The sequence below is a fragment of the Tamandua tetradactyla genome, chromosome 25 (assembly GCF_023851605.1).
Source record: "Tamandua tetradactyla isolate mTamTet1 chromosome 25, mTamTet1.pri, whole genome shotgun sequence".
Classification (NCBI taxonomy): domain Eukaryota; kingdom Metazoa; phylum Chordata; class Mammalia; order Pilosa; family Myrmecophagidae; genus Tamandua; species Tamandua tetradactyla.
In genome coordinates, this window is record NC_135351.1 from 32,452,343 (window position 1) to 32,477,281 (window position 24,939).

The 24,939-nt window shown below is 39.1% G+C and overlaps 1 protein-coding gene across 1 annotated transcript in view; it reads right to left on the reverse strand.

Moving 5' to 3' along the window:
• Positions 1–24,939, reverse strand: part of MOXD1 (monooxygenase DBH like 1) — a 104,858-nt gene that overhangs the window by 25,609 nt on the left and 54,310 nt on the right. The window contains exons 5-8 of the mRNA XM_077143991.1: positions 6,870–7,049; positions 6,493–6,595; positions 3,266–3,432; positions 1,918–2,109 (exon numbers count right to left, since the gene is read on the reverse strand). Coding sequence (XP_077000106.1) covers positions 1,918–2,109; positions 3,266–3,432; positions 6,493–6,595; positions 6,870–7,049 — 642 coding nt within the window. The remainder of the gene's footprint in view (positions 1–1,917; positions 2,110–3,265; positions 3,433–6,492; positions 6,596–6,869; positions 7,050–24,939) is intronic.

Here is a 24,939-nt window from a genome sequence, read left to right on the forward strand (position 1 = left end):
TCAGATCATTGCATTCAGAAGAAGGAATTTGATGTATTTAATCCAAGGACTGCAAGTATAGTAAGTAAGTAAACAAATAAGTTTCTCTGCATTCAAATAAGGCTCTAGCTGCATGAGCTCAAGTAAGGAACTGAATCATGGGACACAATGTGTTCATCTGAAAGTTAGTGAAAAAAAAGCATTTACTTTGTACAGATGTTGTGAGATTAAATGAGATAACACACATTTTGTCCTTAGCACAGAGAAGCACTTCATAAATACATATGTCATAGATACTAGTTAATGTGTTTATCTCATTTGTGCTATTTCCTTTAAAGCGCTTTAGCCATGTTATCTCCTTACAACAGAATCGTGAGGCAAACTGATAGTCATTTGTGGTGCCAGTGTTTTTCCACTTTCTGAACGCAACAGCCCACATAGCTAAGATAACACCCCACGTAGGTGAATGGAGGGAGCCAGAGGCAGCAGCCCTGGGGTGCTAGATGCCTTACACTCACTCTCCCTGCCCAGCTACGCAGAGGGCCTAGCGATGAGTTTCTCCACTGATCTCGTGGCACACAGCTAGGGAGCTCTGAGATGACACAATACAACTGTTTGGCACACCCTGAGACAACACAAAACAGAGAGTGGAGCCCTTAAGAAACTTGACAAGTTCAGTGTTTCAAAAACTGCATTCTTTCTTATTCTGGGTGTGCCTAAGAATTTCTGAATGGAGTATAGATCCTGAGCTAGGGATTTAAAGGGTAATCCTCCTTTGCTTTTCTCACCTTCTCCTCTTCTCTCCTCTCCTCTTCTACCTTATCTATCATGCTGTAATATACCTTCTCCCTGATAGATCGTCCCTTCTTAAAACCCTGTCCCTATCATGTTGTTGAAAACAGTGTGCTATTACTCTCATTTCATAAATAGTTTAAGAATCTGACTCTTAGGAGTGGATGTGATGGTTAATTTTATGTGTCACTTTGGCTAGTTTATAGTGACCAGTTGTTTGATCAAACACTGGCCAAAATGTTGCTGTGGATGTATTTGTAGATGGGGTTAGCATTTAAAATTAGTTGACTGTAAAAAAAGGTCGTCACCCTCAGTAATGTGGATGGGTCTCATCCATCAGTTAGAGGCTTTAAAAGCAAAGAACTGTAGGTTCCAGAAAGAAGAAATATTCTCTCAAGGAAGTACGCCTTACTTCTCTCTGAGTTTCCAGCCTGACAGTTTCCCTAACAGATGTAGGACTCAAGACTGTAACATCATTCTTTCTAGAATTTCTAGCATGGTGGCCTTCCCTTCAGCTGTCAGCCCATGATCCTGTGAGCCAACTCCCTAAATTCAATATATATATATGGTTATAGATATATAGTTTTAGATATATGTGTAGTGGAGTGGATATAGCCTGATAGTTCTCTTCTATCTACCATAACCATAAGTACAGTTTCAAGCTGTATGAACAGCTTATTATAATTAGTTATACTGAATATCCATATCAGATGAATGAAATGAATGAATTAGCCTTATATTCATTTTTACTCAAGTGGAACTTTTAAAAATTATTCTCTCTGTTCAAGATGTATAAGAAAGCATCTGATTTTTATTTACCGTTACTGGACTTGCAACCTAAAGGATTCCTAACCAGTGACTCAAATAAGGAAAGAACAATATCAAATGCTCAGAATCCGAGTCTGTTTTTTAAAAAAAAGAACAACTTGATTTGCTCCTGGGAGCGTTAGGAAAAACAAGTTTCGATTTTGGAAAACAGATCAGACGCATTCCATCCGGGTTGTGCAACATGCATGGTGGGTGGTTTTCGGTATATGGAGATGGGCAAGTCCTTTCCTTAGCAGAAACCTTACTCATCTTGGCAGACAGAAATCTGGTGGCTTTTCCAACGGTCAGTGAAAAAAAAGAAAACTGTAAAATTTATACCGGTAGAATTGTTTGTTCTTCCTTCAGGTACTGGAACTCCTGGAAATTGAAGTCAAAGTCGTCGTCATGAGCCAGCCATTTCAGCTCCTCCCCTTTGCGGAAGTGCCGCAGCCGGATGCCTCTGCCCGCCAGGTGAGCGTGGAGGAGGACCGCGAACACCCGGACGCCGCTGGGCCTCTCCGCTGCCAGTGCCTGCACGGGACGCCCAGGTAGACCCCATCAGTCCCAGCAAAAGCAAGTTCAGACAGCGCTGCTTACAACATACCTGGAGCAGCAACTGAGAAGAAGAGCTAAAGCAACTGCCGTAAACTTTTGAGCTGCCAAACATTTGGAATCTGGGTTTTTCATGATGTTTCTAACATTAGCTTTGTGGTGCAATATGTGCTGGGAGACCAAAAAAAAAGGAAGAAAAAAAAAACCTAGGCCACCCATCACCCACGTTACTGGAGACTCCTACCAGGTCATTTCCTAAATGGTATCTTGTTTCTTCCTGTAGGAGGTAAGAAGGTTGGCAAAACTCCTGACAAAAGGATCACAGTATGTTAGTGACCTGCAAATCCCAACTCTAAGAGGAGAAATTACTCCCACTTTTCCAGGTAAAGAAAAAAAAAACTGGATCGCCCAGGAATTAAGTGAATCGCCCACGAATCCACCTCTAGTAAATGATGGCACAGTCATTTGAATTGTGGTCTAACGCCAAAGAGCATAATTTTTCCACTTTACCAGGCAACCATACTCTTCACATCACAATGTATTGTGATTCATAAAGAGTATTTATTACCCACATTTAAATATTTTCATTGATAAAAAAACTATAAATGGAAGAAGTCATTATTAAATACTTGTTTATGATTTTCTCTTATCTACTGTGTATTTTTATATTAGCTATTCTTGTTATTTCCTTTAAAAAGGGTAGAAAACAGTACAGCAGAGAAAAATGCAAATGAAGGAAGGAAAAATGAATATGGGGAAACAGAAAAAAAGGAAAAGAGTTTACACAAAACAAAGGCAGAAATTGTAGAAGTTAAAATCAGGTGTCCACCCGGTGCCTGCCCATATAAAAAATAATAATAAAAAAAAATAAAGTGTCCGATGTGAGGTAAGCAAAGGAAGTAGGAGTAGGAAGGAAAACACCCTGGAAGTTATTCTTGTCTTCAGAATTCTACCCCTGTAGCCTTCCAGGCTTCAAAAGGCCATCCAAGGTCCACTTAAATGATAATAATGGTTTTGCAAGGTCCCAACAAGAAAAGCATCAATGATGAACAAGAATGAAGTTTTTTACAACATGGTTTTCTAAAAACATGGATTAATCTGTAAACAGCAATTCCTAGACTCGGACTCTGCATACCTCTTCCAGGCACTCGAGAGTGCAGTGACCCTCAGACCGGAACTCAGGCATCCCTGGGGGAATGGTGTGGAAGAGGCTGACCCAGAGGCCGGCCTCAATCACCCCGGCATCATACTTCCTTATATCAGTCGTGTGGAATAACCTCAGTCCAGAGTTATCTATCAAGCCTGGGACAAGAGCACATAATTACAAGTGACTTTGAGATCTTCAGAAAAAAAAAATAGTTCTCTATAGCCAGTTGAAATGGATTTATTAATTTTCCTTAAAGTCTCACAAGGGAAAAGAATTGAAATCAAAGATCAATGGAAAACACCCAGCTTCACAAACAGGAATTAAAAGGCAAGTCACCAGATTATGTGCAACCTTTTTTTTTTTCGGTGCATGGTCCGGGAATCAAACCTGAGTCTCCTGCATGAAAGGCGAGCATTCTGCCACTCACTAAACCACTGGTGCACCTATGCACAACTATTTTTGATTCAGACAACCCACCATGGGCAAAACGTTTGAGTTATCTGGCTGATATAGTCTACAGTTCTCTAACATGAAGATGGAATGAAAAGTCTAAAGTCATTCATCTGAATATAGAATAACTCAAAATTTTTATTTTATATAGTCTTGAGATGACGTTCAATAACATATACTTAGAGGTGAAAAACCCTCGGTCTAGAAAACAATTTGCTGATGGAAAAAACTACCTAAAGATTAATTTTCTCTCTCTAGAGTTTGTCACCATTTTTGTATTCATTCAGCAAGCAATCATGCAATAAACAAACAGTTATTAAACATCTAATATGTGGGCAGTAACTCATTAGGGACTGTGGGGATAAAAGCTGAATACAGCACACTCTTGGCTGTCATATAAATTGTCATAATGAGAGAATGAGTCCCAAATACTTCCTAAATCCATGGTATTTACTTTGAAATTAACTGTCTCCCTTCTGCAGTGGTGACTGACCTACCTACAACTTGACCTTGCCCATCATCCCTCATTTTGCTTTTTCATCTCCTTTAACTCTATTAGCTTAATATATTGATTGTCAATCACTCTTAAACACCAAGACCCTTATACTGAATATTTCTCATTTTATATTATATACCTCTCTCTTATCTACTCTCTCATACACACATTTAGAAAATATCCATTACTTTGAGTGTCTTAGGGCATAATGGGCTGTTTTAATTAAGTATCCCAATTCTTATCCCAAGAAATATATGAAAATTTTTCTTTTGAATATTTTATCTTGTGATTGTTCATCTTCCTATAGCAATGAGATAGAGGGAAAAAGATAAATAAGAATCCCAGTTGGGTTTTACTGCAGTTAGATTCGCTCATCGCATTACAGAACATAGCTATTTAGACACTACTAGCTCTTCTAACCAAACAAAGTACTACATTATTAAGTAAATATGAAATTCTTATTTAAAAACTTTACTGGCAACCAAAATCCTTATCGTGCTATATTAACTGAGATAAAATTATCAACACTAAAAATTTGGCCTAGGTAGGAATGTGAATAAAATTAAAAGTACTAAAAGTCTTGGATTTTACACATTAACCTTTTACAAGAATATGCTTATATTCCACTTTTACACCGAAACACTTTCATGAGAAAGTGAACTTGACTACAAATAGACAAGGCAAATCAATCAAATCTTCTACCTTCAAAATAAAGATTTTATAAAAGAGAGAAGCAATTCATTTTGAATTCCAATCGCAGAATTGTTATACATTGTATGAAATATCCTTTCTATGAATAACAGAATCAAACGTGAAAATTTTGAAAAATAAAAATTGCAGTATATATATATATATAAGATATACTTAAAGGTTATTCCTATTATTACTACCACAAATAATAATTTATCTAAGTTTTATAGACAGGTACACTTTTGGGAGAAATCTAACTTTTATAATTGGTAGATGCTATTTTTAAAATATTTATTTGGGCTTATCAGAGTTTTTAGCTTTAATTTTTCTACAGTCATGATTCAGAGTAAGGGCCATGATTTACGGGTGAAAAATTAAAGTGAATTCAGAGAAAGTGTTTCATATGAACTACTAAGTGGAAGCAATAATTTACTAGCTTGCAAAGTAACTTGACACTTTTAGAGAAACATCCTGCTTTAAATATCTCACCATATGATTCTTCATCATGAGCTATTTTTTAAGCTGCAAGAGTACGGGGGTCTTTTCAAAATACAAATCTCAGAATTTGACTCCACATTATCAAACTCTTCAATTGCTTCCCATTGCCCTTGGGAACAGGGCAAATCTTATCCTGGCCTATACGATGTTAGGAGGGTCAGTTCCATCTTCCTCCCTGGGCTCCTGAACGCCTTTCTTCCCCGGGGGTGAGTCTTGGCAAGGTGAACAGCTTGGCTATTCAACGAAGACTTTTGGGACCACCCCCAATGCACACATGTGTAATTAGATCACCTATTTCATACTCTCATTGAACCCAATTCCTCTACCTAGATCAGTTAGCATATATATTTTACATGAATTGATACTATCTGATTGTTTCTTCCACTAGATTGTACTTTCCATGAATGTGGGAACAATGTCTGTTTTTCACTCACCTTGTATTCTCAATCACACATTTGGCACACAGTTGGTGTTCGGTATTTGCTGAATAACTGTATAAATCAATGTAAAATAATAACTTTGATTTGCTTCTGTTTATCATTTCCATATTGAAGTTATCAGCTTTTGGGTTGGAGAGTATTTCATAAGTAACTTCAGAAATCAAATGTACACACCTCTTCATGTCAACATTGTATTACACGGTGTTACTCCAGAAATCTTTCTTGAGTATATTTATGGTTTTCTCCATCACACAACAATTGCTTACCAGTTTTTAGTGTGATGAATGGTAGCTTTTTCATATGTCCCCTTAGAAATATGTTCCATAAGCACTAGGTATTTGGGACTAATTTGTATCAAAAAGGAAAAATCTGTTACTACAGCTAAGATGACATAGGCAAATGTTTTCTAAGATTAATGACTACACATGCCCATACGCCTGGTTCAGTGCTGCTTAATGCCTGTTGTCCCAGCTTAATTACTAATAGTATCCTCTTTCACTCTAAAAAGTATCCTAATTTGAATAACAAATGTATAGGTTAACGCTTCTTAACATGGGGTGCCATTTTGTTTCAATGCTGTTAGGATGAGAATTACAAAATGTTTAAAAATTATCAGTAAAGCATATGAAGAATAAACTCACCTTCCTTATAGGTTGGATTGTCATAATGGACTTCCAGGAGCACATAGTGAGGATCTAAAGGAGTCCCGAGGGATAATCCCACATGAGGTGGATAGGAAAAACCCTAAACGTGGAGAATTCCATAAGTCAGCGTCTTATGAAAGCATCTGAGAGCAATACTCCCCTCAAACACGAACCATTCCCAAAGATATTTCAGTATTCTGGAACTCCATGAATCTATACCTGATAAATAAAATGACTTAAGGAAAGAATCACCTCCTATGAGAACAGAAATAAGCCACTTTCATATACGTATATGTTGTGTATATAATTTCATTAAAAAGTAGCTGTCGGGGAAAGTCCTGATCATGTTTCATTGCAGTCACCATTAGCCCCACCTCTCCACCGATGGCCCAGGCAAAAATAACGGTCTCGCAGGTGAGGAACGCGTCGGGCATGTTTGGGTGGTAGCACTCGTGGCCGTGGTCCAGGACACTGTCGTTAAAACTGCTGCTGCACTGGTAGAGCAGGATGTGGTGGACCAGACTCTCGTGGCCTCTCTGTATCACTGGCTCCACCTGAACAAACACAAGCGAGAGGGAAGATGCCATAATGAAAGCCATGCTGCAACATCCCACAAAGCACCAAATGAGCATCAATGATTCTCGTTTTTTCAAAGGCATATTCTTTTCAATTAAAAGTTACAGAGTTCAAGAATAATTTGCTCTGAAGATGCAGATGATGATGACGGTGGTGGTCACACCAGCAGTAGCGATAAAAACTATGACAATCATTTACTTAGAAATCATGGGACTTTATTCATCCATTGGGGTTATCTTTTAATCCCCTTTTGATTCTCTTACCCATTCCTCAAAGTTGTTCTCTTCAAACTTGTTTGCTCTTTGCTCTGGCCTCACCTTGCCCTTGCTCCCCTTTCCTTTTTTTCACCACACAAAACAAAAATTAAGGTTACAGACATAAACTCTGTCTCCTGCTCCTCTGCCCCCAAATGTTATTATCTTCATTCCTCCTTACGGTAGGTGACAAACTATGTCTGATTCATTTTTATATACCTGGTGCTGAGCAGACTCCTGGGCATAAAGTAGGGCTCAATAGTGGATGTTCTTTTTACTTTAGGGATTAGGATTGAATCTTATTAACACTTTTGCTGTCCAAAAATGGGAGAGAAAAAAACAATGCAGTGAGGTGCTCTTCTGACACTGCTCAAGTTAAAAGAGGCAAACTTGAAAGCAGTTAATAGAATGGGTCTGAAGTTGACCCTGATATTGGAAGCATCACCCATTATCCCCCATGCCAGTTCCCTTCAAAGCACTTGTCTACTTCAGTCCAGGAATCTGGGAGCCATTTCCAAAGAGCTGAGAACATCCTAGTGTTCCAGAGAGCCATATATCCAAAGGAAATAGGCAAGGAGCTGTCTCCTTAGACACGATGGGTTGTAGGTGTTTCCATCAGTTACAGGATTCTTAGACTATCATGTTCAGCTGATAAAGAAGCCCTGGTGTGGCCCTAGATTTCAAAGAGTTTAGCTGCCTTAGAACTCATCCATGCTTGTGCTGTTAGTCCTAACAACTCAACCGCAGGCCCTGCAGTCTGAAACCCTGGCTGTGCTCTCTAGTCCTGACAAGCATAAGATGAAGAATTTTCTGCTCCATTCTCCTGGGACTTTCCACTTCCCATTTTCTCCATGGACTTTCTTTTTTGTACACAGAAAAACTGAAGCAGCCCAACAGGGGAGGGGGTGCACGTGAGCAGATAGAGGTCTGAACGGACATACATGAGATCTGAGTTTTTAAATCCATTCTTCTTTCCTAAGTCATGCCACACCCAACCCACATGCACATTCTTAACATCATATTCACTGACACGGCATCACACATGGTTTTGTCTGTGCTTGTCCGTGTCTTTGAAAAGGTCATGAGCCCTGAAGGCAGAAGCAATTTTCCACGTTACTTGAAAATGGCATCGTTATTGTTCAAGCATGGTTGCATAATAAACAATTAGCGTTCAGAAGCATAACCCAGAATCTCTATTGGGGTTAGCTTCCACATCCACTTAGAGGTTCTTGTGTAACTTGATTTATGTGGGTTCCTCAGTACTCCAAGGGGAGCAGGGCATTGTTCAAAAGTCAACACTAAAATACGCAGGCAAAATATGGGATTTTGTCAAGTCCCCTATAAATTCAGAGACAGTTCCATTGAGCTCTGCAAGGCAGGACCTGGAAAGGAGTCTTTAGGGAAAATGCAAGTTGGCTGTTGCCAGGGCAGCTACAGAGACTGGTGGCCTTTACTAAGGCATAGCAAGAGGAAGCTAAGAGGATGATGTTGTGCTTGGATAGCTGGGTGGCAGCTTCAAGTGAACTGCTTAAAAAAACCTTTTAAGGGCAAGTGCCTTTTTTAAAAGGAAACATTGAAAGTAACAGCAAGCTGCCAAGCTACCCAGTTACTCTAGGAATAATAATAGCCCCATCTGCCTTTTATTTGGCAACTACTGCCTGCGAGTTACTATATTATGTATTCTCCATATCTCGTTTGATATTTACAACAAATCCATGCGGTAGCTTTTACTGTCTCCACTTTACAGATGAGAAAACTGAGACTCTGAGAGATTCAGCAAGAAGCTCAAGGCCCCACAGCTAAGAAGTAGTAGGTCAGGATTTGAAACCAGGCTGGTCTGACCTTGCAGTCAGCACCCTTTGTAACCGCAATCCATTATTGCAAGAAGACCTGATGTGTCAAGGCCCCTGAAAGTTGCTACGAGTGAAGAGGAGGAATGAAAAGGCTTCAATAGGCAACCTGCTGAAAGCTGTCTGCAATCAGGTGAAGCCAGGGCCAGGGGTTTCTTTTGCGAGCCCCACAGAACACCACCACCAGGGAGACGTGCAGCCTGGGGGCCTCACGCCTGTGCTCTCCTGCCCTCCCCACCCAATCCAAGGGCTCTGAGGTCTCTGGGGAAAAGAGGAAGCCCTGTGGCCTTCCAGTGTGCTCCTCCCTAAGAAGGGCAGGTGACAACTTCAAACCTGGTGAGGAGTTCTAGAAGAATGAAATTGTCAACTGACTTTAAGATTACAAATTGAGGGTACAGCCTAGAAAACAAGGATTCTCATGAAACAAGAAACCTGTTTGTGTGCAAACCTGGATACTGATCTCAGGAAAAACTAAGAAGGCTTGGAAGAAGCAAAACCCTTGACAAAATAGAAAGGACACGAAAGACAAGTGTGAGAAAGAGAGAAGTATTTGGGAGTTAAATGGAAGGAGAGTTCCTAAATGAAAGGGTCACTGATATGGGAGAGAAATTACTAGTTTTCAAACTCCTGAAGAATAGAAGAATAGCTGGTAAGGGAATTTTAAAACCACCATTGTGGATAACTCCAATAATATTCCTTAAGAACAGGCATTTCTCACATTTTGAGAATTGTGGGACAGGTCCATTGCCTGATAATGCCTATCCAAGAGAGAACTTCCCACAATGCTTCATGCCCCCCTAGGATGCAGCCATCTCAAAAAGCCCTGACGACACTAGGGCACAATCCCCACCCCTAAATGACCTTTGATCTTTACCATCTAATTCCTTCACTATTTCAAGCCGTCATAAACGTGTTTCAAACCCTGCTGAGATAGTCTTCAGCCCAAGAAGGGTTGAGGCAAAGATGGGCAAGCACTGACTGAGGAGGCCGAATGAGGCTGAGGGCTCACGCACGGCCCCCTCCTGCTTGTTGGTTGAATGCAACCACTAACCACTACTCTTTCTTCTGTGCTCAGTTTCTGTCCACAGAAAGAGATTTTTCTTTTGCATCACTGTATTATTTGGAATGACGGTGAACCTATACACCTTTTGCATTTAAGATATTTCTGAGACAAATAAAGCTATAGTGAATCAGTGCTGTAAAGAGCAGCATTTAAAAATTATTTCCTATAATATTTCTTGTTATTCTCCAGACATCAATTATCACCAACAAAATGGGAATGCCAAAAGCTGCATCTGTTCAAAAAAATATTAAATTACAGAAATGACTAAAGAAGGCCATGGCAACATAAAGTCTACATGGACAAACTGGTATTTCTGAGAGCAGAATGAAGATATAATTTAATTTTGCTTTCAGTCTGGCTGTGTGATGGTGGCAGAAAGATATTAAAAGTGGGTGGCAATGGCGCAACAGGGAACTAAATTCACCTGATGACGTTGCAGACTGTGCCATGGAACCACCTTGAACTTGCACATAGGGGCCCCAGAGCAGATGACTAAACTCACACACCCAATGTCATGGGCAGCTGAGGCAAAGCTGGCCTGGTGGCTGTGGCTTATCTGTTAGCCTTGTTGCGTAGGAAAGGAATGACTTGGAGACCAAAACACAGGTGAGAAAGAAAAGGGAAGGTATCAACTTGGAGGATTCTTTTAAGGAAGAGTGAAACAGTTCCTTCAATTAGTTCAAATAACCAGAGATTTGGAATACTCTAGAGAGTATTTACTGAGAAAGAAAGGAAAAGAAGCTGCTAATTACAGCCAAGACAGAGGTGGAAATGAACACTGACCATACAGCTGAACCTGGAAACTGAAAAGCTCCAAAGATCCATGCTGCAACCCCCTGACCCCCTCGTCTCCTCCTCTCCCTGTAGCCAGGTCAAATAGACCGGCAGAGCCCTCCCAACATACATAGTGCTTCAAAACCATTTATTGAATTGAAATGAAGTAAAACTATCCTTTCCGCAAAGCCAGCATCAATGAGGCTGATCAAGTTCATTTGCCTCCTAGTTTCTCGACTGTCTCAGCTTAGGTCGACGAACCTGCATCCCACTTCAGCAAACCAATCCCACTGTAACCTTATAACTTCCCAGTTCTTTGCTCCCTCAGGATCCCTTTTTGTCCCTCTTTCCTACTCTTGAAGTTCTTTCACACCTCTCCAGTGACTAACCCAGCATTTGTACTAGGAAGGCCGATGATTCAAAGGCACCTTCACATCTGGCCCAGGAACCCACAATCCTGGAATCTGCCTTCTCACCCTCTACATGGGCAGCTGAAGGTCATACTGAAGATACTTTCACAACCACATGTATGGGGCTACAAAAGTCATAATTTACACTTTGCCTCTGCACATCAACCTGCTTTTATTCAGTCCTGCGCTCTGTTCCTGACCCTGAAGTGGCTGTGTCACACCTTTGCCAATCTGTGTACATCTCCTCATTGACTTTCAGTAAATGCCTCAATTATTTTGGTGAAGAGGAAAGGATTTCTATCCACTCTGGTATCACATGCAGTTGCATGAGTCGGTGGGGGCGGGGGTTGGAGCTTGATGCAAAGATTCAGTATGATTGAAAAATTTTAAGCTTCAGCAACCCATTCTGCATTTTCAGTAAAGGAAAAAAAAAGTATATATTAATGACTTAAGCCAAGTAATCTAAATTTGGTGTCATCTTATTTTACTTAACTTGAACGACACAGAGTGGGATGAAAAGAGGAGAACCAAGGACCAAGTGATTCGGTGCTGGGACAAGACAAAGGAAATTGTAAGTGCCACAGGATTCCTTAGAACTAAGAAACTATTTCAGAATAGGAGAGAAGAAAATCTTATGGGAAATGTCTGTCTTCGCTCCATCATCGAAAGGTTTATTAGTCTCCTAGGGCTGCTGTCATGGGCTACCATAAATGAGCGCAAAATGCATTTATTCCTTCACAGGTCCTGAAGGTAGAAGTCTGAAAACAAGGTGTTGATGAGCCCTGCTAACTCTGACTCTAAGGAAAGATCCTTCCTTGCTTCTTCCAGCTTCTGGTGGCCCCAGGTGTTTGCTGGCAGTGGCGGCATCACTCCATTCTCTACCTCCATCGTCACATGGTCACCTTTTTCCTATGTGTCTCTAACTCAGCATTCTCCTCTCTGTGCCTCTTCTCCTCTTCTTATAAAGACAACCCGCACCCATTATACTGGATTAGGGCCTCCCTAATTCAGCATGACCTCATCTTAACTTACTACATCTGCAATGACCCTAATTTCAAATAAAGTCACATTCACAGGTATTGGGGGCTAGGTCTTCAATGTTTCTTTTGGGGGACACAAATCCATGCAAAACAGTTGTGGATCCTTGATAAAACTGCGATGTGCCCATCTGCTGGTCTCCCATCACCAATACCTACTGTGAAAACAGATACAGGTCAATGCATTAACTTTGAAATTTCTTTTTTGGACAAAAGGTGGAGAAATTGCCCTTCTTGACTTGTCTAAGTAGCTCAAGTTCTGTGTGAAAGAAATAGGGAGGTTATTAAAGCACTTATGAGCAATTTTCCCATACTCATTTGTTCAAGCCTCCCCACTTGCTTGTTGAAACATGAGTAGAAACTGGCTCTCCAAAAACAACTTTCAACTCAATAAATTAAAATTTAAAACAAATGAAAGGAGGTGATGGGTGGAATCTGTAATGAGCTGGAAATTTTGTAAAACCCTCACCTCCCATTTTCTTCCTGCCCTTTCTTGTTCTTGGCACCCACCTGAGGTTCAGGCTGCTGTCCAGTTGAAAGCAGGTAAACCATTGTCTTTGACAAAGTTATCCAAAGGTCAGCTGGCTTAAAAGGTGCTGCTTCCTATGAAACCATTTCAGCCACAGCTAGCAGCTTAGATAGACAATGATAAGAACATGCCATGGTATTTGCCCATCTTTCTTTCTCTCTCTCTGCATCCTCATTCCTAGTGAGATGGGCTCGTTTAGCATGACAGCTTATCCAAATTATGAGAGGCAAACAAATTTAGCAAGACAATGGTGTCTTCATCCTAAAATGGTATCTTTGTCTGAAAATGATCAGGGTACAACCCAAAACATGACTTGCTGATGTGCTTTCAAGGAGGCAGCATGATAGACTTGCTGGCTAAGGCACAGAAAGTGATGGCAAGATAAGGTCAAGTGGGATAAGGATGAAGAAAAGGAATGAAGGAAAGAGAAGAAATGAGAGAGAAGAGACTGCAAGGAAATAGTCCAACCCTTACTGCTGGGGAATTCAGGGACACACCTAGTGGCCACCTCCTTGCCACCTCCTAGCCTTCGCCTAACCCCACCCCCTTTTCTGTTTTGTGCAAATTTACAATAGGTTTCCATTCCACAGCCTCAGGTCTAATGAAAAGACCAGGACTTACCTTAAATGCACAGATTGGTCTCTCCTCTCCAACACAAAGTGGGGTGAGCAGGACTTCCATCCACTTACCCTGACCCAACCAGTTGACCTTCCCCTGCTCTTCTGAACCCTTCATGCTGTGTAAATAGCCAAGCAGTCATTTGCTAAAACCTTCTGTTGTGCCTGATCCTGTGTTCCTACAGCACACCATTCAGCTACTGGTTAATCACTCCAAACTTGCTACAGCCCTGAATTCTCAGGGGAGCTGTCATCTTCATCCACAACTTCGCCCTGCCAACCATAGTGCATGTGTTCAGAAACCCAGGATGGGCCGTCAATCTTTTCTTGAGATTTTTTCAACTATGAAAAAGAGTCAGTTCCTATAAGAAGATGGAGACTGTGAGGTTCTGCAGCACCCATAGGGGATGCTTTTCAGCACATGGACCAAACCAGTGTCCAGAGATATTCACTAAAACCCTGACATGAAGAATACCCAAGATGAGGCAATACAACCGGCACAGAGCTGCATGCCTAACTGAAGTCATTCCTGAGACCAGCCGCATCTCTGCCATTCTGTGGTTCGTTTATTCAACCTTTCCTTTTATTTCATGAGTTGCTACATTCCTCTCTTTTTCCTAAGCTAGTTCAAGTTGGGTTCCTACTATTTGCAACAAAGCGTCCAGAGTAATAAACAAACGTGACTATATTTCATCAATTCATCAATGTGTATATGTATTCATACATGTGCAACCTGAAGTTATCTTTTCTCTTTTTTAGGAACTTTGCCACAAAAACTACTTTGTCACTTTGCTTCCGTTTTACTCTCTCAGTTCACTTATTATTCTTAACTGGATATGGGTAAGTTAATAATAGAGTTACTTCAGAGAAAAAAAATCACCCTTTCTAATATACAGAAATGGTTTTCGCTTGCTTATTGATTCCTGAAATTCTCACAGACATTTAGCATTAAGACTGTTTTACTTGATGAATATGCAAGCACCCATGAGAGAGGTAAACACATGATTTATAGTCATTTATTTTTGAATGTGAATTTATTCAGTCAGTTGCCAAACACCTCAAGAATGTAAAAACAAAGCAAAACAGAAAATTAAATTTTCAAAAGTTTATAATATCGTATGTTAATATATATATTGCTGTTTGATTTTGTAAGACTTCATGAGCTCTAAGGTAGCTTCTAGCCCTATATTAATTATATATGTTAATTTTAAAATAATGAGGATATTCAATAAACTAGAGAGCACCTACTTACTCTAACAAATTTTAAATGAACATAAGGAGCAGCAGGGAATTGCAGAAAGACACTGCTCTAGAGGTCAAGAGGTCAAGTTCACATCCTGGCTGTGCCACTAATGAACTGTGTGACAAGACGGAAAGCAAGTCATTGCCCACAAGGAGTGTCACTTTCTCATCCGGAAAATGCAGGGCTGGGACTGAGGTCCCTCCCAGTCACATATTCCTAAATTCCATTTCTTATCTCCAATTATTGTAATAGCAAATTCTTTTATAGTTCTTACTTTCCCTCCAGCTCTGGCTTATGCTAAATGTATAACAAATATTATTTAGTCCTCAAAACAATTTCCTGGGCTTAGGTAACAGAATTATTCTCTGTCTTTTATATGCAAAAAATAAGCATATAAAAATGTATAACTGAAGAACCTGCATTAAGTATCAGAGCCCAGATTTGATGTCTGTGTCTGGATGCAGAGTAGAGGCTCTCAAGCCCCACACCGATTGACCTGTCCGTGCATGTGTTGGGAGCGTGGTAGACTAGACAGCGTGAATGCTCCACCAAGATCCCTTCCTCTCCCTTTAACCTTTCCTGTGCACCCATCGCCCAGATTCTGAGCTTGCACCTATGACTCTCCAGGGGACTGCTCTTGGGCTTAATTTGAAGAGACAGGAATTGCTGGAAAATGTACATTCCTCGGGGGCAGGAACTTGACAAGTAAGCAAATATGAACGTCCAGCAGCCTTTCCCTAAAGTGTAAGTAAAGTTTGCTCCAAGGTTCACAGGGGTATATGAGGCTGGGACCACGACTGAATCACGCCTTGCTCGGCTTTTCCCCCTTCCTTGGCTTCACCCTCCCCTTGGCCAGTTTTTTTCTCCTGGAACTTCCTTAATAAATCCTTTGTTATTGTAAAGCCTTCTTTAGAGGCACTGAATCTGGGAACCCCACCTAAAACAGGGTGCATAATAAAGGGCATTTTTGGAGTACATATTCTTAGGTTTGACTCTTGTTCTATTACTTTCTATCTGTTTCCTGGTTGCTTAGAAAACTCTAGATCTCAGTTTCCTCATCAGTAAATCGGTGATATGTGACTCATTTATAAAGTTACTTGAGAATTAAATGACTGACACTTCAAAAGCAACAGGTTAAAAAAAAAAAAAGCAACACGTTCCTTATAAGTGCTCAATGAATGATACTACTATTATAAGTGGGGTCCTGGGGTCTTAAATAGATTTTTAACATTTTACTCACATAGACACCAAGCAAATCTACACAAATAATCCATTCACAATTTCCAGTATTTCAAAATCTATTTGTAAAGCTTGTATGTGACAAATACTCAGGCGAAAAAAAATATATTAACAAGGTCAAATATTTTACTGCAAACGTATCTAATTAAATACATATTTGTGTGTATGCCATCTCATTTTATTTAGGATTTGATTTTCTAATTTGTATGTATAAAATTGGATTGTGTTTTCTCTACAGAAACTTTTACCTGAAATATGACCTCCTTTCTTTCTCCAAAAGAAGCTTACTCACATTGTCACTTCTTATGTGTATCTATGAATAGTTTTCGGGGAAAAACTTTCCTTATCATTCTGATCTAAAAATCTGTTCTCTCAAAGATGTCCTGTAATAGCTGCCTTTAAAAATGTAACATCAAAACTGTAAGCAAGCTGTGAAGTCGAGCCCTTAGTCTCACAGAGGAGCAATATCTAAATGCCAAGTCTGCACCCAGATATGAATAAGCTTTCTGCTATGGCCCCCAGAATTGGGGACACCATGCGCAGCTATCACAGAGGATGCAGATTCTAAAGGAATTAGTAAATAATGAAGATAAGGAACTAATGAAGTTCTCCAGACCCCTGTTACCTGAAATCCAAGATGATTACCTTTCTTTGTCTCTAATGTGTATAAAAGCAATTTGAAAAATCACTACAGGGTGGCAGATTTGGGGGATTTCCCCTGCCCTCCTACCAGTGTGCAAACCTCTGGTTTTCCCCTCACATTAAGCCACACAGAGTGAAGAATCCAGATTTGAAGGGAGGGGAGGGGCACATCTATGGTCTCTAACTCATTCATTCATGCACGCAACTAACCAACCCACATCTCCATTCCCTTCCCTGAGCTCCTTGTTAGGTACCAAGGGAAGAAACTAACATAAATCACAATGAATCTGCTAATCATTTGGTTCATATTCTAGAACAGTAAAGAAGCTAAAAGCAAAGGCTGAGAATTTTTAGTTGTTTTTCAGCATGAATTCCCTCATAAGACTTTCCTACAGGACCCTGAATTTCTTAGCTCTGCTACCATTTGGCTAGGAATGGTCCCCACCTCCCTGAGTGGCCTAAATTCATCTGTGATTCCATCCTTGACATGAGCCCAAATTAGTCTAATCTCATGCAGTCCCAGGACTCTTGTGTGGGGCTGACAGAAGAGCTGCTCTCTCCACTTCTCCTGGATGAGAAAGCCCTCAGGAGAGTGGGCTGCCACTTCCCTACCAGGAAGAAAACAGCCTAAGAATGCAAACAGTAAATAATGTCAAGGGCAGAGCCCAGAAATGAAGCTGCAGTTCTCCCAAGACCATGAACCCTGGGCCAAGGAGCTTGCTTGAAATAAAGCCAAGCAACACATTCAAAATAACAACAGGTTTGATGCTGATAGCAAGCAACACATTCAAAATAACAACAGGTTTGATGCTGATAGCAATTACCAATGACGATTGTTTTCTTCAGTCACCATTTGATTGTTTCTTCCCTCTTTTCAGGCAAGAGAAGAAAGCTGAGGTAACTACCCATATCTGGATTAAGTTGAAAGCTCTGTTTATTCAGACTTCTGAAAAGAGTTCCCAAAATAGCTAATAGCTGAGCATATTCTAGAATGTGTTTGAAAACCAATTTTTTTTTTCAGAAGAACACTGAATATTTAGACCATGCCAAAGAAACATGACTCATCCTATTTCCTACTGCTCATCTTCAAAATGTCCTTCAAGCTGCTTTCCAGTCACAGCATTTTTAGTCCACTCCTTGCATCTCTCCTGCCTGGATTATCTCAGTAGATACCTACTCAGATAAACTTTTGCTTCCTGGTTAATAATGCATATCCCAGCCAGACAGATCTCCCCAGCTCAGCACTTCTTTTTCATCTTATCCATCTGACCCATCATATTCAATGATTCCACACCACAGATCCCAGAGTCAATCAAGCCCCTCCTTTTCTGACATTCAGGTTCCTCTGTGGTCACCAGCACCTGACATGCACAGTTCCATAGGCAAGACAGTCAGCTCATAGGAAGCCCTCCCCTTTTTTTTTACCGTGTTCATTCTCACCCAGTGATTTTATCCATGTTGTTCTCTCTATCCGTAAGTCCCCCATTTTCAACGTTGCTTATTTAAATCCTATTCATCTTTGGCAGACCAGTTTTTGTTTTTCCTGGACGCCTTCTCTGATTATGTTGGCCCACATTTGTCTTGTTTCTCTGAACTTCTTTCAAGATGCAGTCTAACTTGGTGGCTTGAAGCCAAGGACCTGGTTTGGAATCCAAGGTCTGCCACTTAGCGTGTGACCTGAGGCAAATTCTTTAACCTTACTGAAACTCAGTTTCCTTTTTTGTAAAATGAAAGCACAAATCAACTTTTAATCCATTTCAAATATTATCGAGGAAAATGTGTCTTAACATATAATATTAGTAAACAGTTTAAAACTGCACTGAGTTCTGTACCATCTAGTACTTATTGTTTTATTGAAGGCAATTATTTCACACATAATTTTTTTTCTCCTTTTTGGAGTCATAACTCTGTTTTACCATTTGCTGCCAATTATTTACATGGAACAGACTTTTTCAAAGCCTTTATTATATGTGTGTGTGTGTATGTAATTAAGAAAACATAACATCAAGACTAGATCTTATTCATTATTCCTTGACATGTTATTACTTACATCTTTTAAATGTGAGCTGTTTGTAAATGATAAATTGAACTGTGTTTTTAGGTTAACCGCATTTTAAATTCTGGTATTTATAACTGCACGAAGTTCATATGAAGTAGACTTTACTTTGCTGCTTCATACTGCAGTGGAATGGTTCAAAGACATTTTCTAGCACTTTTATTGGTCAACACAAGCTCTTCAATGCAGCAATACATCAAAGGGATGATTATATCTGGATTTCTGCCAATCCTACAAAGGCTAGATAGATATATGTGGACCAACATGTTCTACAGAGGATGAAAACAGAAGGGAGTAGTATCTTATAGGAAGATAGCGCCACATCACAGAATAACAGAAAAGAGAGAACTGTGTGATAAAATGCATGGAGACTCCAACTTTATTTCATGTAATATATCTTTCCATCCTGAAAAGAGACCTAAAGATTAATAGAGAAGCAACACTCAGCAGAGCAGAGATAAATGAATATTAAATCTTCAGAACAATGGAAAATATACGTGCCACATTTATGTCAGGAAAATATCTAATTCGCTTAATATAAAAAAGCTTTGATAAAGGAAAAAATAAAACCTGTGGTGAAAATGAACAAAGCACATAAACAAAATGTTTATAGAAATGAGATACAAGTGATTACAAAACAGAGAAAAGGATGCTAAAACTCATAACTAAATAAATGATTAAATGGAAATTAAAACAACAATAGTATATTCTTTTCACCTATCAGATTGGCAACATTTTAAAAGTTCATTAATAACAATGTTGGAGAGAATGCATGTAATAGCATAAAACTGGAAATAACTTAATGTTGTTGTTAATTAAATTATATTAAATTCAGACAATGGATAGCACACAGTCATTAAAAAATAAGTATCAAAGTATGCATTTTCTAAGAGATACTCTAAGGGTGAAAAGCATGTGTCAAAAGGTATAGTGTGATCATATCTGGGTCCAATGGAAAATCAAGAAAAAGTAGAGAAAGAGAAGTAAAATTGGGAAAAGAAATAGACATTTTAAGTATGCATAGATAATTTTCAAGAACATATTCATGATGACTTATGAGAAGTAGAGCTTGAGTTAGGGCTATTTTCTTTCTATAGGCTTCTGTATTTGAATATTTTATACTGAACAAATATTAATTTTAGGGTACAATTTTAAAATTTGGTTTTATCACGTACTAGCTGAATAGTTCATGACAGCTTAACAAAGAGTATGAGTCTCCATTTCTTACCTCACAAAGTGGTTGGGAAAATTATTTATTAACAATCTCAGTGCAGTGCATGTTATATACAAAGAATTCATTAAGTTCATCAATTCTTGTATTTTCCATCCATACTCTATCTCTGCTGTTTCCTTGAAGACCACACGTGCACTCTGCAGTAGACTGAATTAGGTAGCCCAATAAAAGACATTTTAAGTCTTAAGCCACATCCATGGAGGTGTGAACCCATTCATAAATTGGACCCTTTAAAGATGTAGTATCATTTAAAATATGAACTCATTTGTGCATACAATCTCCTAAAATCCCATTTAGATGGGCCCCAACTGAATCAGCATGGACCGAAATCCATATTTCTGGGGCCCTTTATAAGCAGAAGAAAATTCAAACACAGAGAAAATGACACAGGAGGAAACCAAGGACATCATGCGTTGGAGGCAGAGATGAAAGTCAAAGGGTTGCAGCATGCCAGTGCCAGAAGATTCCAGACTTCAGAGAGAAAAGACTTAGGGATGCCTTGATCTTAGACTTCTAGTCTCCAAAAACATGAGATAACAAGCTCCTGTTTTTAAGCCAACCAGTGTATGATATGTGTCATAGCAGCCCTGACAGACTAAGACATATCCTAGTTATGCTGCTAAAATAGCTAATTAGATAATATAGCATGTAAACAAACCCTTCAAAATGTTTCTGTCCCTAATATGGAGTCATTGCAACATAATCCACAAGCTCTCATAATTCTAAAATTTAAAATCCATGTTTAGATGAATTGACTAGGATAGATGTAGGGTTAGGTTTCTAGACAAAATATTGTTCCTCTGAAAACCAAGTATATCCTCTGAAGTTTTAGGACCTTAGAATCATTAAAAAAGGGTTTTCTTCCCCAAACCTGCCATCCAGGCTTCACAGCCCAAATCACTATTGCTTTATCCCGAGCCCTCAGACCTCCTGCTGGGAGGTTCCCAGCAAAGACACTGAGCCCTTTCTTTGGTTCTACACCAGATATTTTCTGTTTCTCTGGATTGTTTTTTCCTTTTTGTTCTTCTTTGAAGTGACTCTTGTTAATCCGTTGTTGATACCGTTGTTGTTTTTTTTTTTTTTTTTTAACAATTTCAGGCCTAATAATTCTATCCATGAAAGGACAGAACTTAATTACTAACAGATGATCCTCATGATAAACTGCCGCAGCCCAAATTAGGGAAAAGAAAACAACTTAGTTTTTCATTCAGTTCAATACAACTTTGCTTACAAAAATAACCATTTTAATTCTGCAGATGTAAAACCTAACGTCCTATTTTAAAATTATTTTCACATCCAAAAACTTCAAGTACTTATGTTTATATATAATTTATCTTAATATTTTTGCAGTTTTAAATACAATATATTATTGTAACACCTATTCATCATGATTTAAAGATGCTGCTTCCTGCAGAAATCTAATAAATAGGCCATCTATTTTTCTTCTACGAGCAAGGAAATAATCATTGAATTATATATTTTTTATTACTTTGGGCACAGTATTTTGAAGATTAGATCTAATTGTTGGCAATACAAATTAAAAATATTGCCTCATACAGAAGTCTATGCTGTTTTTTAAACAAGGGTCTAGAATTCATTGTTCTTCAAATCACCTGCCAGTAAATTCCGTTTTATCTCATAATTAAAGTAAGAGAACCCAATGTCAATTGCTTTTGTTCTGACATACAAAAATAAATAAATAAGTTTATTTAGAGCTGGTAATATAATTGTATCTTCAAATCATAATTAATTTCATTGAATTTTGTCCCCGTTCTATAAAATGTCAAGAAGTAACACTGCAGAGCTGTTCAACTCAGCACTTACATTAATTGGATATATAATCCACAGTGCCACCCATTTAAAGTTCATTTGTCCCAGGGATAAAATAGAGTTTTTGAACATTGTTTACAGCCCATCATCATTGACTCAAGTTTAGATTTGAGTCACTCATCCAAGAACCATTCACTAAGCACCACTATGAGGAATTGTAAGCAGGGCTGGCAAGCAATGATGAGCTGGGCATAATTTTCAAGAGGATGAAGTTCTGGGGTCCATAGAAAACTCCAGGCGCTGTAGTACCCAATGATAGGAACCATTAGTGAGGACTTCTGTGAGTCAAGTATACTGCAGTTGAATTCAGCTAAGCTTCACAGAACTCTGAGGTGAGTATTACTGTTTTCATTGCATAAACGAAGAAACTGAGGCACAGGTAAATAAATCATACAAACTACAGCTGCCAAGTAGCAGCTGGAATCGTCAGCCAGGGTGACTGGCTCAGATCCTGTTCTCTCAGCAACTTTGTCCATCCGGACAGGCAGCAGCCGGCGTGGGAAGGAGGGAGTAGCAGTCAGGAAAGGAAATGGAATAAGGCTCAAGATAGTTTGGTACTTTACTATTATAGCACTGTTTCAAAGAGTCATTTGATTTGTTTTATGGAGAGTTGCCCTCTGGCTGGAAAATGGATAATAAAGAGTGGAAAAGACCTATCTATGGCTGGCCTGGTCCCAGAATGTGTGATTTACCATCGCTTCAAATTAGGAAATATACAGCCATGCGCTCCAGGAAAGTTAAAGAAGCAAACGGATACAAGGGGATGACGTTTGCAGTTCTGGCTCTGCTCTTGATTTCTCTGTTATTTTCTATGTGTTTAAACACAAGAGTTCCATACAAGAAGTCCTCATTCATAACAAAGCGAACTGTGTCTCAGGCTACAGCTGAGTTAAACACTGGTTTTCAAGCCTTTGGGCAAACAGATATCCATATTCCCTGAAGCCTTTGCTTTCCTTACTAAACAGGGTCACCCCGAATTTACCTTTTCAAAACCCTTCTAACTCCTGCCACCTTCCACCTATTTGAAGAAATAAATCTTCTCTAGATGTAGGCTTCTTGAGAGCAGGGCAGTTGTCCTATTAACTTTTAGCGTGGTTTGTTTGCTTGCTTTTGGTTCAATTTGGAAAGTTTACTTACACAGAAAATAAACTAACAGGATTCATATAACAACCATTTAGAGTTAATTCACATTTTGTCATTTTTTACTTTGTCTTGTTCTTTGTCCCCCACTGAATCCACCATTTCTGTATTTCCACTAGTTCAGTTTAATAGTGAACTGTTAAACTAGGTAGAGGCCAGGTGGGTCTCTGGGGCGAACACAGGAGTCTTTAGTCTTAACAAATCTGATCTGCCTTTCTTCCTACAAAAGTCAGTCATCTCTTTAAATTAAACTTAAAATAACTTTTTCAATTAACACCTTTTATAAGAGTTTGAATATCCCCAGGTCTGTGGTCATAGTAATTCTATTTTAAAAAATGGATCTATTTATGAAGGAAACATGAAAAGCTTGAGTGATTTATTCCATAATTTTCCCAATCATCTAAAAACCACACTCCATCTAAACTTCATAATTCGAGGGCTTACATTTGAATGATTTATTTCACCACCCACATCGGTATTCAAAGAGAAATTTGCAGTTTCAGAAATGTGGCCAATCTTTTTCTTGGCAGTTGAAAGAAGAAACCTAGAAAAGATCTGATAAATTGAGTTATTGTCATGTTTCCAACAGAGAACTCAGAATCTACTCTTCTCCATGAACTACGACTTTTCTCGTTTTAAATCTTAACTTCTAACATCAAATGAGCTGCCAGTTTGTTCAACTTCTATCTGCACAACACTCTTTGCATGCATTCTCTCTTTATTTCCAAGGCCACTTTCCCAGTTAAGGCTGCCCTTTTCTCCCTTCAGTGTGCTAACCCGCCAGACTGAACCCATGGTTCCAACCTTCTGTTTTCTAAAACCTGTGCAACAAACTGGTATCCCATAACCAAAACACCCTGTAGTTCTACTTTGCCTCAAGAAAAATTCATTTCTTGCCTACAATCCATGCCCTCTGTGATCCCATCACAGTCACCCCAAACACTTCCAGGAATATCTTTTCTTTGTGACTTTGGCTATGGCATTGCAAATTAATTCATTCTGAATCTGGCAAAACTTGCACCCATCAGAACCCGCGCATACAGGTAAAGGATAACTAGATGTTCTGAACATCCCTCACATGAAAGACAGATGGATTCTTGGAAATGCTGATATACACGCCTTAAAATGTCTTGCTAAACCCATTAGGGAAATTTCCTAAAGGAAAAAAAAAGACTAGAAAACTGAAGTCAAAGTGATAAAAACAAAAGCTAAGGCTCCCCTGAGAAAATACACCCATACCATGAGCCCAGAGTTTCCAGGAATAATGGTCTCAGGCTGGGCCTACAGAGTAATGAGGAAGACTGAAATTGAGATTGACTTCTTCCCTCTGCACCTTTTACTTACACATAGAACCTAGATTCTCCAAAGTGAGATATCCCAGTGAAATAGCCCGCAATGAAACTGCCAAAGGCAGGCAATGAAAAAACCTGTCTGTCTCTACCACAGTTCTGGAAAAATTCTACTACTGCTGCTACTATTCTCCCCTGGAAATGTGTAAACATAAATCCACTCTTGCATGCCACTAGGATTTGAATTTGTAAACCTGTATGGTTGGAGAAATTCCAAACCAAGAAAATAAAGGATCCCTCATGGATTGCAGCCCCTGGCATCTTGCAAAGTAAATACTAATATTATACTTCCTGGAGGAAAGGTCTTCAGTCCAGCACCTTGTGAATCCCATGGATTATGTTAATCTGGCAAAAATTAACAAATACAAGGAAACAAGAATCTATCCACAAAACATCTAGATCCTCAAGGACTCCAGTTATTGGAATTTTCAGATGTAAAATGTAAAATTATGATGTATATTTTATTTTTAAAGTCATAATTGTATTTAATTGTAAAGAAATAAAAAATGAGCAAGACACAAGGAAATATCAGCTGATTTGAAAAATAACAAACAGGAATTTTTAGAAATAAAAATAATGGAGTAATTGAAATTTAAAATTC